This window comes from Cydia fagiglandana, chromosome 8, assembly GCF_963556715.1.
Source record: "Cydia fagiglandana chromosome 8, ilCydFagi1.1, whole genome shotgun sequence".
NCBI classification, from domain to species: Eukaryota; Metazoa; Arthropoda; class Insecta; order Lepidoptera; family Tortricidae; genus Cydia; species Cydia fagiglandana.
The window spans coordinates 6,255,946-6,274,597 of NC_085939.1; the positions used below are offsets into that span (position 1 = coordinate 6,255,946).

An 18,652-nucleotide genomic window follows, 5' to 3' on the forward strand; every position below is an offset into this window, starting at 1 on the left:
AATGTTTTACAAGAAAAATATTAAGTGGGAGTGGAAAATATTTTCTACAAAGAGGAAAATGGGTACTAAGTATCTATGGAGAAGCGGTTGTCCACTTTCCTCTTAACCAGCTTTATTATAGCTGCTGTGAAACTTTAAACAATGTGCCTTATTAATTTTACAATTGTTATGAACTGGCTGTGTATGTGTAGCACTTATTGATTGAAACACTGTGGGTTTGTAAATATTAGATTTAAATTGTAATAGGTATGTACTTATATATATTTATTGTAAAAACCTTCCTTAAATATGTTTTTTAGAAATATTAAGTACTTAATATTTCTAGTCACGATAACTAATAGACAAAGGGAATTGTTACGATTTGAAGAGGATTTTTTTTACAAATATAAAGTTCATTATATAAATTGGTTTTATTTTTATACCTTAATTGCATGTCGGGCCATGGTCAGTGTAGGGTTTCGTAGACAAGAAAGGGACAGCTTGCTTCGTTCCTGAACCGCTGTCAAACTTCGGTTTTGTAGGAAGTTTCCTTTCTGTACGATAGTATATTACTTATTCTGTACTCCAAAGTCCTTTTCAGTGGTGGCTGCTATGCTGCTATGCTGCTAATGTGTCTAAATATTGGCATGTCATCCGCCCATAGGTTCCCCCCCCATGAATCTAGTATAACTGGATCAGGCATGAGAGGTAGGAGGGAAACGACCAAACGGGATGTCTTATGTAGTCTGACAAAAAAAGAGTAGAAATTAAAGTGGAAATACTGTAGTGTCGTCCATTTTAAATCAATCTATACCGGCTGTAGCCTGTAACATGAGCAAATAATTAAAACATAGAGTGCAATCTATATCCTCAAACGGTGACACTTTAGTTCAAAAACTTTTAAAAATTATGAAGTACCTAGACTCCCTATTTTTCATACAAAATAAATATTACCTTCAGTGGACGCCATCGCCACGCCATATCATTTGTGATTGACGTTGCTTGTCACGCCTTAAACATAACAAAATTCGCAATACATGCGTCTTAGAATAATCTTTAAAGTGTATTAAAAATCAAACCACTAGTTATTTTTAAAAGTTGCTGAACAAATGTTGGTCAGTATGAGGAGTACAGCCTACAGTTTAAATATTTGCTCATATTACAGGCCACACCCGGTATAAGAAAACGGGACGACACTACAGTATTGCCACTTTTTAATTTGGACAGGTACCCCGCCTTAACCTTTTGGATGCCAATGATCGATATATATGCACCGCAGGTTCAACGCCAGACTGATTAATCGGTCACAGAGCAACACAGACCTACGAGCATATGCATAAAGTTCAAAAACCTTGAAGTAAATAAAAGATTTTGTTTTTCACTATTATTTATTTGTATAAGGAAAAACTTAGAGCTACTCTAGTGAAACCGTTCAGATGAGATCAATCGTACCTAAATATACCTAAGACAGATCAATCAGTGCAAACTTGATGGTAATGGTATATATAGAGCTAGCCTATAGTGGTAATGGTGAGGTGACGTGAAGTCTAGTCCGCCTGCGCGACGAACAGCGCCACGGCGTTCAGCAGCGCGGTGTCTCGCGGCAAGGTGTGGTGGAGCGGCGCCCGGGCGGTGAATATCACTTGCTCGCGGGCCTCGTTGTTGTACACGGGGATCTCGAACGAAGTCTCCGAACCCAATGCGGACTCCTGTGAACAACGGGTAAATGAGATGTGTGGTTACGACGATAGTGGGCTACTGCTTCTATAAATAAACATAGTCCCCAATAATACGAAATAAACAAACAATACAAAAGGTAATCACGGTCCATATCCCGGTCGATATAAGTCTACTGAAATTAACCGTGAATCATTCAAAACTGTTTTTTATTATTTACCTACCTAAAAAGGCACATTATTCAAATTTACATAAATCCAAAACAAACAATTAACGAATCTAACATACCTACATAGATATCGCGGTAACTAGTGTGAATAACTCGCGTTAGTCAGTAGTAAACTATAAAATTCACTTTAGAATACAATGCGGTGCAACTGCAACCGATCCTAAATCAGTAGGTTTCTGCCTATAGGAGGTACATAGATATCGCGGTAACTAGTGTGAATAACTCGCGTTAGTCAGTAGTAAACTATAAAATTCACTTTAGAATACAATGCGGTGCAACTGCAACCGATCCTAAATCAGTAGGTTTCTGCCTATAGGAGGTGTCGGTCTCCGAACCGTGTCCAAATTTTGCCTCGCAAGTAAATAATAAGCAGACATCGTAACTAGAGATGCACCGGATATCCGGTTACTATCCGGTAATACCGGCCTATCCGGCCAGATACCGGATAGTGACCTATTATCCGGCCGGATACCGGATAGTAACATTGCTTGATTTCGGAGTAAACAAATTGGATTTAAGAAACAGACACGGTCATAATCGTACTTGTTTCATTCCACTGTTTTCGTAATCATTCCACAGACTTGCGAACGTTTACTAGGAAACAGGTCAAACCTGCAGAACGTGCACCTGAAAAACTGAAATGTAGGTATAGTTTCCCCAAAAAAGGGGGAGGCCTATGTTCAGCAGTGGACGTCTTATGGCTGAGATGATGATGATGAGGTATAGTTCCGCTGGCCGCATATTCGGCGGCCGGATACCGGATATTCGGCCGATGTTCAGGCCGAATATCTGGTATCCGCCGCCGAATACCGGAATATTTAATATAGTACCTACATTTCAGTTTTTCAGGTGCGCATCGTGCAGGCTTTGATCTGTTTCGTAGTGAACATTCGCGCAGACTCGTTTCTAGGTTCGAAATAAGTGCGCACTGGGGCCCATTTCTCGAACGATATTAGACTAATATTATCAGTCCACGAACTGTCAAATCCTATGGGTTGCCATGGCAACACACTAATAATATGAGACTAATATCGTTCGAGAAATGGGCCCCTGCGCGTGCAATAGCGGAATGTTTAAACGAGCACGATTATGACCGTGCCGGTTTCTTAAATACAATCTTTTTGCACAAAAATCAAGCAAAATTACTATCTGGTATAAGGCCGGATATTAAACAGAAGGCCGGATACCGGATAGTAACCGATTATCCGGTGCATCTCCAGGCATCACGGTGAGGGCGGGGGTCTACACGTCTACACGTGCGCATACGCACCCGGTCGGGGCGCAGCAGCAGGCGCGGCGCGGGGTGGTGCGGCGCGGCTGTGGGCGCGCAGGGCCGCAGCGCGCGCGCCGCCGCGTCCCAGCGCGCGCCCGTCAGCCGCAGCCCCGCCACGCCCAGCGCCGAGGGCGCGTCGCCGTCGCCGCCTTCTGTTCACATTAGACAGTTCAACTCGGTTACAAATAATAAACTGGCAGCATATATTATTCATATTCGGCCCACATCTTGCTATAGTCAAAAGGATTCATTGTTTCAATACAGTAGTCACCGCTCCATACCTATACTCTGTATCTTTAGGTGAGATGAGAACATTACACGATCAAATAAAGTCAGGCCTTCCTATGACTGATCCAGGCGGTTTTGTAATTGATCGGTGAATCAATAAATGTTATAACTTATAACTACCGGAAAATGTACAAATAAATTGTTTGTTTACTTTTATTTAAATACCTAAAGATACAGACTATAACCACAGATTAATAAATAGTTACTACGTAACAGATACTTCATTCCCAAACAAAAGCGAAAATATCTACGTTATAATAGCCTACAAAACCTTAGTAATAATACCTGCTGCTCAGGACAAGAAGAAATGTACCATAAGTACGCGCACAAAGAGTCGAGATTATGTTGCCCGCCCGTGCGAGTCACGTGCCAACGCGTCATCGTAAGAATGCGCTAGGGTTGTACATAGGTGTACCTATGATGATTATTGTAATAAAACGAATGTTGCGAATCAACCATATTTTTAGGGTTCCGTACCCAAAGGTTAAAACGGGACCCTATTACTAAGACTTCGCTGTCCGTCCGTCCGTCCGTCCGTCTGTCACCAGGCTGTATCTCGCGAACCGTGATAGCTAGACAGTTGAAATTTTCACAGATGATGTATTTCTGTTGCCGCTATAACAACAAATACTAAAAACAGAATAAAATAAAGATTTAAGTGGGGCTCCCATATAGCAAACGTGATTTTTGACCAAAGTTAAGCAACGTCGGGCGTGGTCAGTAGTTGGATTAGACGTGTGCGCCGCGCCGGCGCGCCGCCGCCGCCGGGCTTTTTGACCACGCCGCCGCCGCCGATAAATGATCGGCGTGAAATCGGTGTGACCTTGAGTGTTGTTAATTAGCTATTCCAAGTTGGTTTTTGGATTACAAAATGGATTTTTTGTATTATTTATGTTACAGTTGTCAAATATACATCAATTATTAATTAAATGAAACTGAATAGCCAGTTGCAGAAACTATTTGACACACCAATTAAAGTAACTGAGTAATCCTAAGTATTCACCGTCAACTGTTAACCAACGAACGAAGACTGCTGCTAGTGCTGCATATACCTTGGATAGCTAAAAGAACAAATTTCTCCATTCTCAAAGAGTAGAGCTCTTTATCGCCACTCATCTCTTCCCAACATGCCATGGGTGAGCCCTTAAGATTCTGACACATGAATTTAAACCGAATGAATGGCAAACGTGCTCGAGTTGGAGCATGTGTGAGATGATTGAACGATATGAAGAGGTCAGCTTGCAGCAGTCTGCACCGTGCAGTCCATACGGCTTATGACCGCACGAAATGGAGACAAATTATATGTGGTCGCGAGCATCAGCAATGAGAAAACGAGACAGAAGATACGTCTCAGTGAGCCTGGTGCTTGTGCGACAAGAAACCCATTAATAGAAGTCCACTATTGTTTAGCAAATGTCATGGATATGTGGAGTTCTCTTTTGTTAAATTAGGTATGTAATTTTTTATAGGATAAGCCATGGAAAACGGAGACTTACAGATCGGATCGAAGGTCATGGGGACCAGGTAACCTCTTAATGCAAGCCAGTTACTAGGGAAAATAAGTTATTATACCTATCCTATATTAATTTAGAAACCATATTTTACTCACAACATATTCAAACTAAACGTATTTAACTGACCAGTAACCTGCATTGATAAAATTTTCAAGAAAAACTACAAATTAATGATTTTTCTTAAGAAACCGGAAAGTCAAGGTCACGCCGATTTCACGCCGAAAACACGCCGCCGCCGCCAATTTTTTGGCAAACGCCGCCGCCGATCATTTTTTAATCGGCGCACACGTCTAAGTTGGATGGGTGACCGTTTTCTTTTTGCATTTTTTTTAGGTTTTTTTTCCTTTTTTTATTAGTCAATCAAATATATTTTAGTTTTATATAATGGTTTATAATTTTTTCCCTTCTAAATTCTCTGTTATTAAATTTTATAGTTGAAAATATCCTAAATAATTTTAATAAATACTCAGGAGCAAAGCAACGGAAAATCAACGGTTTTTAAAAGTTGTAATACGGTGCTACCAGGCGATTAATTATTACGTCGTCAAAATTATTTAAAAATACTTTTTATAACCCTTCAATAATTATTAAACGTTTCAGGTGGGACCTTAAGCCCGCCATAAAAAGATAAATCTTTATTATAGGCTTTTTCCATTGTTTTTTTACTTTTACACCCATTAACTGCACAATAATTACGTGGTTTCAGCATTTCGAAGCGTAAGCGCGGGAAACGTGCGGTGCGAGCGCTCAGCAGGCGGGCGTTCGGCGGCCCTCTGTCGGTTGTATCGTCGACGATACGCCGAGCGGTAGGCATATAGCGCGTGGCCTTGAGCGTGTGATGGAGGCCTGCTATAACGACATCGACATTGCAAGGCGGGGTGCATGTTTAAGTCGATATTAGATCAGGCAGTCCTATCGCTATAGAGCGATATCTTCCAGGCAGCCTTTGGATTCTGGATATACAGAAAAAGTTTCAAGTTCCCTTGTATGTAACAAGGAATTACCGGCGGGATCCCAGATGACTTGTAGCGCGAGCTTGTGCGAGGACGGCGGCAGGCGCGAGGCGGCGCGCGCGCTCACCGCACACACCACGCGCTCCGGCCGCAGGAAACACCGCAGGTCCACCTCTGCTCAAAACACACACAGTTAAATTTACTTCACCACAAGTTTTTTTGCCTATATCCAAATTAAGAAGTTTTCAATTACTTGACGTATTTTTATTCGAAATGAATTTAAAAGTTTGGCTTGAGACACTTTTAACACGCCGCTTCGGTGTGTTAACGAGACGGCGCTATGCAAGCATATAGCGATGTGTTGCTCCCACAGCGTACCGCCGTGAATAACCGCGTCCAATATGAAGACCCCCCCACCGAAGCAAATTCCTGAAAGTACTGTATTGAGTTGAAACCTTTAGGCATGTAGTCGTCGTCTTGCGGGGCGGCGTTGCGCGCGGCGGCGAGCGCGCGGTGACAGAACTCCTTGAGGTAGGCGTCCGGCGCCTCCGGGCCCGACCACAGCAGCTGCCATTCTTCTGGAGTCTGCACGCAAATTACGTAAAAAAGGGGCAAATGTTATTTTTTTTTATTAAGAAACAAACAGTCTAACTAATAAAACAGATAAGTATATAAAGTAACATTTTTCTAGAATCTTAGACTTACAGTTTCCTATATAAATCGCATCTCACGATCTCTTTGACGAGGGATGAAAATGTTGAAAACCTAGCGCATAAAACAATACACTACACTTATTTTTCAATTTTGTTTTTTTTTTATTTGTTATTTTTACTCGAGTGGCGGGAATATGCATCGGAGGCCCAAATTGCGGGAAGAGGGGAGGCATTTGCCCAGCAGTGGGACACTCCTATATGCTAATAAAAAAATCTAAAAGTATGTAAAAAAAAATTAATCATCGTGAATCTTCACGAGCCCTATCGATCCTTAAAGGAGGTGTCCGTCACTACCTGTTTCACTTCTGACTGTTCGTGTTCATACAAAAGGGGCATTAGGAGTAAGGCGGGACCCACCCTGAGCAGCGCAGCGGGTGCATGGTGCGCGCGCGCGAGCTTGCCGAGCGCCGCGTGGATGGCGCGCGCCGCGTGCGCCGCCTCGCGCGCCTCGCCGCCCACCACCGCGCCCCACCACCCGCCGCTCTCCTGATCCGAACAAAACATCAGTTAAATATGTACAAAATGTTAATGCCATAACATAATTTTTACTTATTGCAAAAAGCAGCAAACTCTTAGCGATTGAAATAGGAGTCACATGACTGCAAAACATGTCAAACATGACTGACATAGGTACTGAAAATACCGATAGAGTAAAACAATAAAATGTAATTCGTTTAATATTTAATAGAAGCAAATCAGTCGATTTCTCCAATAAGTTCGGAAATGTTCACCTCGTTATAATAGCAACAATATTCGGGAAGATATTTATTATGGACACAAAAAATTTACTGTTTAGCGGACAGGAATGCAAGATAATTAGATACAGGTATATTGCTAGAATTAATACCGATCTTATTTAGCAATTTACAATCAATAATTAATAAAATTTTAGTCAATTGACTCCCTGGGCGAGCCACGTGATCTGTCACGATATTGGTATTAGATGGTACAGAAAAGTGTAAATTATAATTTATAACCACCTGTTCCGGTTGATAATCTGGCTTGAGGAGAGGGCTTCCGGACATGAGCTTCTTCCACAGAGCTAGGAGGCTCTTCAAGGCTGTAGAATCTCCGCGTTGGCGGCTCGTCACCACGGTCGAGTTCAGCTCTAATAAATATGTAAATAAATTAGTTTTTTCCCTGTTTAGATTCAAACTTTCAATTTCATAAAATGACTCAAACTAAATATCCACGGTATTATAAAGCGTTTACGAAGAGCGTGAGGTCACTATAAGCGTGAGAAAACAAAACTTAATAAATATTTTACAGAATAATTATATTGATCATCACTTGAGTCAATAATGAATTTTCCAAAAAACTTATCTCCTGATTTAAAAGGCGTAAGTGTCGAGAAGATACGCGCTTTTGGTTGTATAGCTTCATCATCATCATCATCTCAGCCATAAGACGTGCACTGCTGAACATAGGCCTCCCCCTTTTACTACCCCCTCTCCCCTTTGTTGTAGGTATACATACTTATTATTGTACTTTATTAAGATACGAATTTTGCATGGTGTGACTCGCAATTGGCCGGTGTTTTATAGATACTTTTAAATTACTACAAGTACAGGGTCGTACAAGTGGATGTAATTTAAATCAGTGTTGGGCGTAATTAATTACTCGTGTAATTTAATTACTAATTTAATTACATGTAATTAAATTGTTTGTAATTTAATTACATAAAATTTAATTACATGTAATTAAATATTCTGTGTAATTTGCAATTGTAAATACATTAATTAGTAATTAAATTACTCAATTACTTTTCATTTACGTTCTTAATAATATGCAAATATGAACAAATAAACTTGGACTTAATTATAGACTTAGAATTTTTTTTGACAAAGTAGTGTCATTATGACACTATTTTTAAATAATTGTAATAAGGTCATAATAAGCATTTTTACTGAAAAAAAATCTTCTCTAAAATAAAAAATGAGTTCTGAGCCCTGAGTTAGACGCCTCCAAAGATTGATAGTTTTAAAGGGAGCTGGGACATTTCATCGCGAGTGGTGTCATTATGACATATATTTTAAATGACTATAACGTATAGAACTCGTCAAAATAAGCTACTTTTACTTGAAAAACTTTTTTCTAAGTCCCAGCTCCCCCTTTGCTACAGTCCAATCAAAGTTAACATTGACAATGTTGCTTAGTCATATTTAAAACCATTCAAAATGTTCATCTGATTTTGGAAATAAGATGATCAAAAACTTGCATTCTATACAAGTAATTGTAATAGAAAAAAAAAATAATTACAATTTTAATTTCAAAATGTTACAATTACTAAATGTAATTACTAATTAATTTTTTAATTACTTTCCACATGTAATGGAAATTATTTGTTGGAATTACATTTTGTAATTGCAATTGTTAATTAGTAATTCAATTACTTTTTGCCCAACACTGAATGAAATAAGCAGTTGCGCTGCCAATGCTGCCATACTAAATTAGAACGGGGCTACCGGTAGTTGCGTTATATGATCCATCTTGTATTTGAGGTGATATTTGCCAGTAGATATGTGTTTGACAGTGTTATTACCCTTCAGTCCCGCTATGATATCTTCGGCGGCATTCTTCTCCCACGCCAGCCTGCAGTTAGCAGGCAGGCCCAACAGCTGCGGCGAGTCTGTGTCCGGCAGCTCGTTGAATGCGGAGCTGTACGCCTGTTACAAACATTATAAAACGCTAATGCTATAATGCTATTATAGAACATTGTATTTATTTACTATACGTGACCAATCGTCGACTCGACTGGTGGCTAATTTTGCTAGTTAGTAAACCCCCCGAATTTCGGTTCGACTGATTCGATTAGACGAAATCAAAACATTAGAGAGCGCGATCTCGTATTACAGATGCGTAGTTTACGTCGTGATGAACAATCTGAAGTACCTGCAGTTGAGTAGTGAAGGGCAGCCTGAGCGGGGTGTGGTGGGGCGCGGGCCCGGGCCAGGCGGGCGCGAGCGCGGGCTCGGCGAGCAGCGCGCGCAGCAGCGCCGCCAGCCGCGCGCGGTCCGCCGCCGCCGCCGCGCGCGCGCCGTACAGCGCGCCCACCAGCGCCCGAGCCGCGCTCCCGGCCCCGCCCGAGCGCAGCACCAGCGTGCACGAGCGCACCTCGCCCCACTCCCAAGCGTACCAGCGGCTCCAGCCTGAGACCGTCCACAGATAAATACTACCTTATCACAATCGACGACACTCGTCAGAAAACTATCAAGGAATAGAACATTGTGCAACGTGAGGGATGAGTGAAATATTGAAGACGAGGGTGATAATTCACGACAACCGACCTAAATGCCATGCACTTATAGTTCGTTTTTTTAGCATTACAAAGAACTTTAAAGAAGGTAAGCGATCTTGACATGTCTTTTAATTGAAAAACGCGTTTTAAAAATTAGTAACTATTACTTATGAAAGCAGAAGAATATAAATCATCATCATCATCATCTCAGCCATAAGACGTCCACTGCTGAACATAGGCCTCCCCCTTGGACCTCTGCATGATGGGGGGTGAATGCCATAATCGCCACGCTTGGCAGGCGGGTTGGCGATCGCAGTCGAGTACACCGAATTTGAGGGACGCTGCTGCCCGTCCACCGGTGGTCTTAGACGTAGTTTAAGGACATACCCGGGTCCGGGCCCGGAGAATATAAATGATCGTATTAAATTCATAACTGTTACATATTTGCCGTAACTTATTTTTAAAATGTATTTTTCAATTAAAAGACACATCAAGATTGTTTACCATATTTCTAATGCTAAAAAAAACGAACTATAGCTAGCCACTATATAAACCCAGGTTTTCCTCAATAAATTGTTCAGTCCAATCTTCAGTGTATTATTACTACCTCCGCCACCTACGCAGCCAACCACATGAAACAAGTGTAAGGGCTAATGCCTCCTACAAGCAGGCTGAAGTGAATTAAAAACCCGAGTTTGCAATATTCTTACCCCTGGAGTTACACACAATTTTATTCATCATACTTTGGAAGAAAAAACTGAATTGTAAGTGAAACAACTCTTAAATACGGTGACATTTTAAACATTCGTCCGCCATTTTATAATTTAATTGGTAAGCTGCGACCATAGTCTAATAAAACATGGTCTTCTCTTCCCAGAGTGACACAAGCCTACGTCACAATAACATGGCCGCTATATATAGCGCTATCGCATATTATCATATAGCGCTGTCGCATGATGACGTAGGCTTGTGTCAGTCAGGTGACCTAGAAAAGACGGGAAGAGAGTACCAGGTGGAGTATATTATTATACCATGGCTGCGACAAGACACTAATGGCGGATTAATTTACAAACAGCCGATAATTTTCATCTAACTTTTGTTTATTTAACATGTTTAGTAATGTGGTAGGTATGCCTTGTGGGATGTAAGCTCGGCGCTCCTGGACAATAGCGTGCAGCAGGGCGAGGCACGCGTGCGCGCGCACCACGCGCACGTCGCCGGAGTACTGCGCCCAGGCCGACAGCGTGCTCAGCACATTAGACTTCACGCCTTCGGGCGCCTGAACCAAATAGATAATCAATATTATCAAAGATTATTTTTTTGCTAAGAGAAAATACCTTATAAATAACTTATGAATAATACTAAATTAAAACTAACGGCGCGATTCGGGAAATGAATTAGAGATGCACTAGATAAGATATAGTAAAGATATGTGACGTTCCACGGCGAAAGGTACCATTACCCCGAATGAATATTGGAGCGTCGTTAATAATAAGCGTAAGCGCCAGCTGCCATAAGGTACCTTTTGCCGTGGAACGTCACATATCTTTACTATTTCATATCTAGTGAATGTCTAACGGCGCGATATCTTAAAGTTCGAATCGCGCCGTAAGAACCCAATGTATCTAAAATTAAACAAGGAATATAAAAACTACCGAAAGAGACCTCCCCGCGCTACCCCCGGCGCAAAGGTACCCATCACACTCGCTGCGTTACCGCGTTGAATTTTTTTTTATTTTTTTATTTTATTTATTTGGAGAACCAACAACTATGACAATACCATAGAAATTATAATGGATACAGAAAGCCAATTATAGGAACTCACAGGTAGTAACATAATACTAAACTAACAGGTACTACTTATACTAAGGTTACGCACTATCGCAAGCACATATGTGAACAAAGCCAACACAAATCATATCTAATAAAGATAAATTGAAAGTTACAAAGATACTAATTGACAAGTAACAAAATGAGGACTATTAAAGTAAAAATATTAATAATACATTTGTAGGTATTTAAGAAGGCGACAACACGCTCACTCAATAGACTCGAAATATCTCTGCACTAAATTACGTCTCACGTTAGGGATTCTACAGTTGAATATATCAATATCAAATTCTTTAGACAACTCGTTAAGGTTACGACTGGCGCGCGTTAAAAAACTATTCTGTCTGTATTTGGAAGATGCATTTTTGATTGCTAATGGGGGATGATACCTTTTAGAACGAGAGGGGGTTTTGAAACACAGTTTACTTAGCAACTCGGGGCAATCGATTACACCATTAGTAATACTTATTAGGTAGCTAATATCGGCTATTTGCGACAGGCTTTGCACCAGGAAAAACCCGGAGCGCGGGTCATGGTCCCTTTCTTGCAGGCGGCGACCTACTTCCCTAAGGAAAGTTTATCAAAGATTGATTGATTGTTTAAGATAATGTAAAGTCTAAGAAAAATCGGCGCTGCAATGATTGTTGGTAATTTAATTTGTGCTGTGTTTATTTGTAGTTTTATTTGTAGCCTTACGGCACACCGAACTGAGGGATATATTATAAGAAAAAATTGTAATTTAATTTAGTTCGGAATAAATGGCTTTATTATATTATTTGTAGTTTTAGTATATAAGTTAGTTTATAGGTATTTATAGTAATGTGTTTAGATTTTAAGTTAGGATTTAGTGTGTATGAAAATTATTAAGTAGATTTTAAGATTGACTTTGATTGTATACCTATACCAATAATGCTTATAAAGTATATTATATATTTAATTGTTAAACGTCAACTTTTGAGAACCACACATTCTACGTATAGCAACATCGACATAAATGTAGAATTGGAAGCATGAATTTCTCTTATACACATTACTATGTATATGTAAATAAAATCAAAAATCATAACATCTTTATTTGCTAGAATAGGCAAGATCTTATGGCTATATATGGGGCATTATCTATGGTCAGGGACCTTATTGTCGATGGCGCTTACGCCGCACAGCGTCGCGCGGCATTGTGTTTATATCGGAGCATCGTTCATAATGGCGTAAGCGCCATCGACAATAAGGTCCCTTTTCATAGATAATGCCCCATATATATATTGTCCATGAATGTCCAATGAATGTATGACATTGTAAGTAATCTATTTGTAAGGGTAAGATAAATGTTAAATTTAAAATTAAAACAATACAAATATTCTTTTCAATTTAAATTTCGAAGGGCATGTAAGGGCAAAGTCGATGTTTAGGTCGAACCATAATACTCTCATTCGATAGGTAATAACAACACTAGAGAAATAAGGATAGACATATGTAAAAACACTTAGGTTAGAAAGAGATAGCGCTATACGAATAAAGAACACTTCCAAGATGTCGTTGTTTTCATGAAACAAGCCTTACATATTTAATTTTTATTCCTGCGGTATAATGCTTAAAACTTAAACTATCGCAACTTTCGATATCTTCTTCTATTTGTCTATGAAAAAAAATCGTCAACTGATATTCTGATAAGGTTCAATTTAGTTTGGCAACTAAGTAAAAATGCCATCCACTTTAGGTACAAATCTATGAGCATACCTCAATAATGACGTTAACACAAGCGTTGGCTATGACAGGCGGGATCTCGCGATCCTCAGATACGATCCATAGACGGAAGTCCGGGTTCGATTCTTCAACCTGTCGGAAGCAGAAGAACGTTTTAAGGAAAATAAACCAATTCGCGCATTGAAGTTACAGTTTGGCAAGCCATTTCCATCAGTAGAAAAGGCTGCAAATTTGTAAAATGTAGGCGTTTTTTCAACTGACGATGTGAAAACATTTATTGCGAGTCAGCCGTTACGTAGCCATTTCCGACTTTCAGTAGCGGGCCCTTGTAGTCTCGTGTATATCGTACCGGTGCCCTGGCTCGGGCGTCGAGGAAGGCCTGCAGGTCGGGTGTGAAGGGCGAGGCGCCGACGACGACCGCGAGCCAGCCGTTCCGCGCCGCGGCCGCACCGGCTTCCCACGCCGCGCGGCCCTCTTCTATGCCGACCTACAAATTGGAAACGACATACAAAGGGGCACGATGAACTCGTAAACAAAAACCGGCCAAGCGCGAGTCGGACTCGCGCACGAAGGATTACGTACCATTACGCAAAAACGGCAAAAAAAACACGTTTGTTGTATGGGAGCCCCAATTAATATATTCTGTTTTTGTATTTGTCGTTATTGCGGAAATAGAAATACATCATCTGTGAAAATTTCAACTCCCTACCTATCACGGTTCATGAGATAAAGCTTGGTGACAAACAGACGGACAGACCGACATCGGAGTCTAGGGTCCCGTTTTTACCCTTTGGGTACGGAATCCTAAAAGTACATACTTGCGTGAGGTGTGGCGCATGCGCGGCGAGCACGTCGGCGGCGTGCGCGCCCAGCAGCAGCACGGGCCGCGCGCCGCCCCAGCGCGCCGCGCGCGGCACCGCGTCGCCGCCCGACATCACCCCCGGCCCTGCCACCGCACAAAATGCTTGACCGTATCACACTAGGGCCCACTTGCACCATCCCACTAACCCGGGGTTAAGCAGTTAAATCGTTAAACTAGTGTCAAATTGTACTGGTAACCTTGGCAACTCCAGGTTTAACCGGTTAACCCCGGGTTAGTGGAATGGTGCAAGTGGGCCTAGGTATACAAAATAACCATGTGTCCATATTAAGTAAGCGATAGACGGTCGAGTTAGTACGAGAGCCTTAGAGAATATAACCAACGGAGACGCCATGTCTATAATTTTCGGTACAAAATAGTCTGCCGTTTTTTGCGGGGGAGGGGCACATCAAATGTATAGTACGTCATGTCAGATAAACGTCAGTCCATACATGTGGTTGACATGTGGTTGACCAATGGCCGCCTATTTTCGACAGAGGGCAACGCCTGTTAATGACCACTCCGTTTGGTTATATTCTCTAAGACGAGACCCCTTTAGAAATGGGGCCGTTCCACTACGAGGACAATATTCAATACCGGCGTCTTAGATTTATCAGACGTATTAAAAATAAAAGAGTCACGTACGAGACACTTCTGACTTTTCACCATTACAAATTCATCTGCTAGTTCTTTGGCTAACACGTTATAAAATAACTCTGTTTTTTTTTTGTTTGTTAATCTTATCCTTATAAACTCTTCTATTCTAAACTTTTCGTTTTGTTACACGCGATGATTTGTCGACTATTCACTCGTCCGGACGTTTTAAAATAGTCTTTCTTGATTCAATTTCAATATTTCCCCAAATGTAAACTTCTTATTAAACTTGTGAATAAAAACGTGAAAAAATTCAACAATAGACTGAATTACGCATATTATAAAAAACCCGGACAAGTGCGAGTCGGACTCGCCCACCGAGGGTTTCGGATTTTGTAGTATTTGTTGTTATAGCGGCAACAGAAATACATTATCTGTGAAAATTTCAACTGTCTAGCTATCACGGTTCGTGAGATACAGCCTGGTGACAGACGGACGGGCGGACGGACAGCGGAGTCTTAGTAATAGGGTCCCGTTTTACCCTTTGGGTACGGAACCCTAAAAAGTATAAGTGTTTCGTTTACTTACCAAGCAAATGGTCAACAAAAGTCACAATGGCTCTGTACAGGCCTTCGGGCCTCAATAGTGCCACCGCTAGCACCACCTCGAACTCAGTGAGCTTCAATTTGCTGATGTCGGCCACGTCTCCCGAGCTCTGAAATTTCTTCCAAACGGCCTCGTCGTTTAGACACATTTTATTGAACAATTCCTCATTAGTCATCTGAAAAAAAGAAGTAAGACCACGATTAATTTAAAGCTAAGTAGGGGATAAAATAATCAAGGCACTAACGGCTCGGCCACGACACAGCAGCGATAGCACCATAGTTTGGAGCGAGACAGAGATCAGACCTTTTGTTCCCACCTATGGTTGTCGCTGCCGCCGTCGCCAGTCGTGTAATATCGTGGCCGAGCCGCAAGGGACAGAAATATTCGAACGTAGTTTTAAGTAGATATAAACATATGAGCAAACCTTGAGTTGCGCTATTTTCTTAACATATTCACTTTGTATCCAGGGATATATTTTCTTTATTTCGTTAACAACTGTGAGATCTTCGACATACCCGCTGCTTCCAATGAACATTTGCCAAAGCTGAAAAAAAAAAGATTTGTCAAGGCCTTGAAAATGGCAACTTTAAACTTAATTAACTTCAACTAACGCCTTAACTTACGGCAACTATGAATAACGGCGAAAAGAAAATTATCTGCAAGGAATAACTGTGTTTGGGAAACTCATCTAACAAATCTTAAAAAAGTACGGTATTAAATGCGTTAAATATGGATAATGAAAAATTACCTTCTCTGGTATAAGATGGTCATAAACCTGCCTTAGGAGGTGCAGTACAACAATGTATTTATCCCTTTTGTGCAAACTTAACAGGACACGCTCGACGATTCTTCTCATTAGATATTTGATCACTTCATCATCGTTAACAGTTTTGGTATCCTGAAATGTTTGAATTTATAAAGTATGTTATGTTAGTATATGCGAGTCAAATCATGGAATTTGAACCACCTGCTGACGTTCGATTGGGGTCAAATTTGGCTTACTTATAATGAAGCTTGAAGGTGGCCTTCGGAACAAAACAATATGATACCTCAGTGAGTTTAGGTTTGTTAGAAACGCCTAGATAGTAAGATGACTGTTGAAAGACAAGTAAACTCAAGGTCAGTTGTACCGACGGATTGATCAATGACCCTCAGCAGAGAATTAACAAGCTTCTCTTCTCATACAATAAAATTTAGCAATCGATTTGACTGTGACAATCGGTTTGGTGCAACGTGCAAAAATAAATAAATAATGTATTTTTAGGTTAACAGGGGCCTCCTGTGCTGCCCCTGTGTTATTCAGTTTCATGAAATCTAACTCATTTGCATTTGTTTTGATTTGTTAAATTTTTATACAAAGTAAAATCAACTCTATTTCTTACAGGAAAGGTTCAAATTGCAATGGCAAATTCTGGATCTCTCATTTGTATGGCTGGGCCTTAGGAGGATAGTACTCACCCCCCGGCCCAGCGCGGCGCCGTACAGCTGAAGCACGGCGTCCACGTGCAGCGCCAGCAGCGGCCTCCGAGCAGCCAGCTCCTTCACCGCCAACGCCACGTTAGCCGCGCGCGAGGCCGACGCTGCAAATGCGCGGCTAGCGGCCTAGAAAAAACAGATGATGTATTTCTGTTGCCGCAATAACAGCAAATACTAAAAAGTACGGAACCCTCGGTGGGCGAGTCTGACTCGCACTGGTCCGGCTTTTTCTTAACTAACAAAGATTGTCATAGTGTAATGGTTTGACTATCTTTGTTAGTTAAGAAATATCGACAAGGAAAAAGTGCCAAAAGCATGTAAGTACACACTACCTTAATATAATATGTGGGCAATAAGGTAGTGTACTGAAATTTTTAGCACTTTGTCCGTGGCGATAGTGATAGTCCATTTGAAAGCTTCTCCTGACGTATGAAGAGGGCTGCGCATTTTGTTTCCTAACTAGCTGGTTCTCCTCGGTGACGAAGGCCGCCTCGTCACCTTGAGCGCCTCATTTAGGGTTGAGTTTTGTCGAGGAAAGACTGGAAGATCGCATAGCACTATGCTACGTCGATGACTGGAAAATAATTTAAAAGGGTTCTCCTAGTATAGGAATTAAGAGACAGATAATTTTGAACATTTTCCTGATGTAGGTATGAAGATCTCCCACTTGGGTTTTGTCTTGTCTCGATTTTGGCGCTGGTGGCGTGAGTTTTGTTGAGTGACGTATATCGTCAATGGCTGATAGATCCTTTAGAAGCTTCTGGTATAGGTATATAAGACTGACCTGTGTTTCCTCCTCGATGGCGCGAGCTGCCTCGAGCGCCTCGGCGATGGTGGCGCTGGTGGCGCGAGTTTTGTTGAGTGACGTATATCGTCAATGGCTGATAGATCCTTTAGAAGCTTCTGGTATAGGTATATAAGACTGACCTGTGTTTCCTCCTCGATGGCGCGAGCTGCCTCGAGCGCCTCGGCGATGGTGGCGCTGGTGGCGCGAGTTTTGTTGAGTGACGTATATCGTCAATGGCTGATAGATCCTTTAGAAGCTTCTGGTATAGATATATAAGACTGACCTGTGTTTCCTCCTCGATGGCGCGAGCTGCCTCGAGCGCCTCGGCGATGGTGGCGCTGGTGGCGCGAGTTTTGTTGAGCGACGCGAGCAGGTTAGCGTCGTGAAGGATGTCGCCATTCGCTGATAAATCCTTCAAAAGGTTCTCCTGAAATTAAAAAAGGAAGTGAACATGTTGTAATACTTACGATTGAGTTGAGTTAAAATACAAGTACTAGAGAACAACATCACTAGTAAACAACAGGAGGTCATATCACTACAAAGCGAAGCTGATTGTGAGTAAGAGAGGCCTCCATCTATCGACGAGAAATATAAAGTGACCTTTTTACTATACACGGTGTAACATGAGTAAACCGAATAATTTTAACAGCGTAAGATCATATTTAGAGACAAAAATGTCCTATAAACTTTTTTTAAAAAGGCCTAGTTTCAGAGATAATATTATGTAATTTAAAAATAAACAAGTTTTTGTTGTTACATAATGTAAAAGGTTTTTTTGATGGTAGTGTTGCTGCTATGGGACGTAGTCTAAATATCCTTATTGATAGATGTCAAAAAGTGACAAGTAACACTTTGCAAAAAGAAGGTTTTACGAAAAAAAATGTAAAAATCAATTTTAAGTAACAAGTTTACCCATAACATTTATTTTTTAT

General features: G+C 41.1%; 1 protein-coding gene across 1 annotated transcript in view; it reads right to left on the reverse strand.

Moving 5' to 3' along the window:
* Positions 1–1,479: 1,479 nt before the first annotated feature.
* The window catches only part of LOC134666919 (cytoplasmic dynein 2 heavy chain 1), a 106,945-nt gene continuing 89,772 nt past the window's right edge, over positions 1,480–18,652 (reverse strand). The window contains exons 62-78 of the mRNA XM_063524224.1: positions 18,004–18,147; positions 16,916–17,059; positions 16,206–16,355; positions 15,882–16,001; positions 15,440–15,632; positions 14,217–14,344; positions 13,748–13,885; positions 13,432–13,530; positions 10,959–11,143; positions 9,519–9,768; positions 9,169–9,292; positions 7,607–7,734; positions 6,984–7,112; positions 6,369–6,498; positions 5,965–6,087; positions 3,156–3,310; positions 1,480–1,688 (exon numbers count right to left, since the gene is read on the reverse strand). Coding sequence (XP_063380294.1) covers positions 1,527–1,688; positions 3,156–3,310; positions 5,965–6,087; positions 6,369–6,498; positions 6,984–7,112; positions 7,607–7,734; positions 9,169–9,292; positions 9,519–9,768; positions 10,959–11,143; positions 13,432–13,530; positions 13,748–13,885; positions 14,217–14,344; positions 15,440–15,632; positions 15,882–16,001; positions 16,206–16,355; positions 16,916–17,059; positions 18,004–18,147 — 2,502 coding nt within the window. The 3' untranslated portion in view covers positions 1,480–1,526. The remainder of the gene's footprint in view (positions 1,689–3,155; positions 3,311–5,964; positions 6,088–6,368; positions 6,499–6,983; positions 7,113–7,606; positions 7,735–9,168; positions 9,293–9,518; positions 9,769–10,958; positions 11,144–13,431; positions 13,531–13,747; positions 13,886–14,216; positions 14,345–15,439; positions 15,633–15,881; positions 16,002–16,205; positions 16,356–16,915; positions 17,060–18,003; positions 18,148–18,652) is intronic.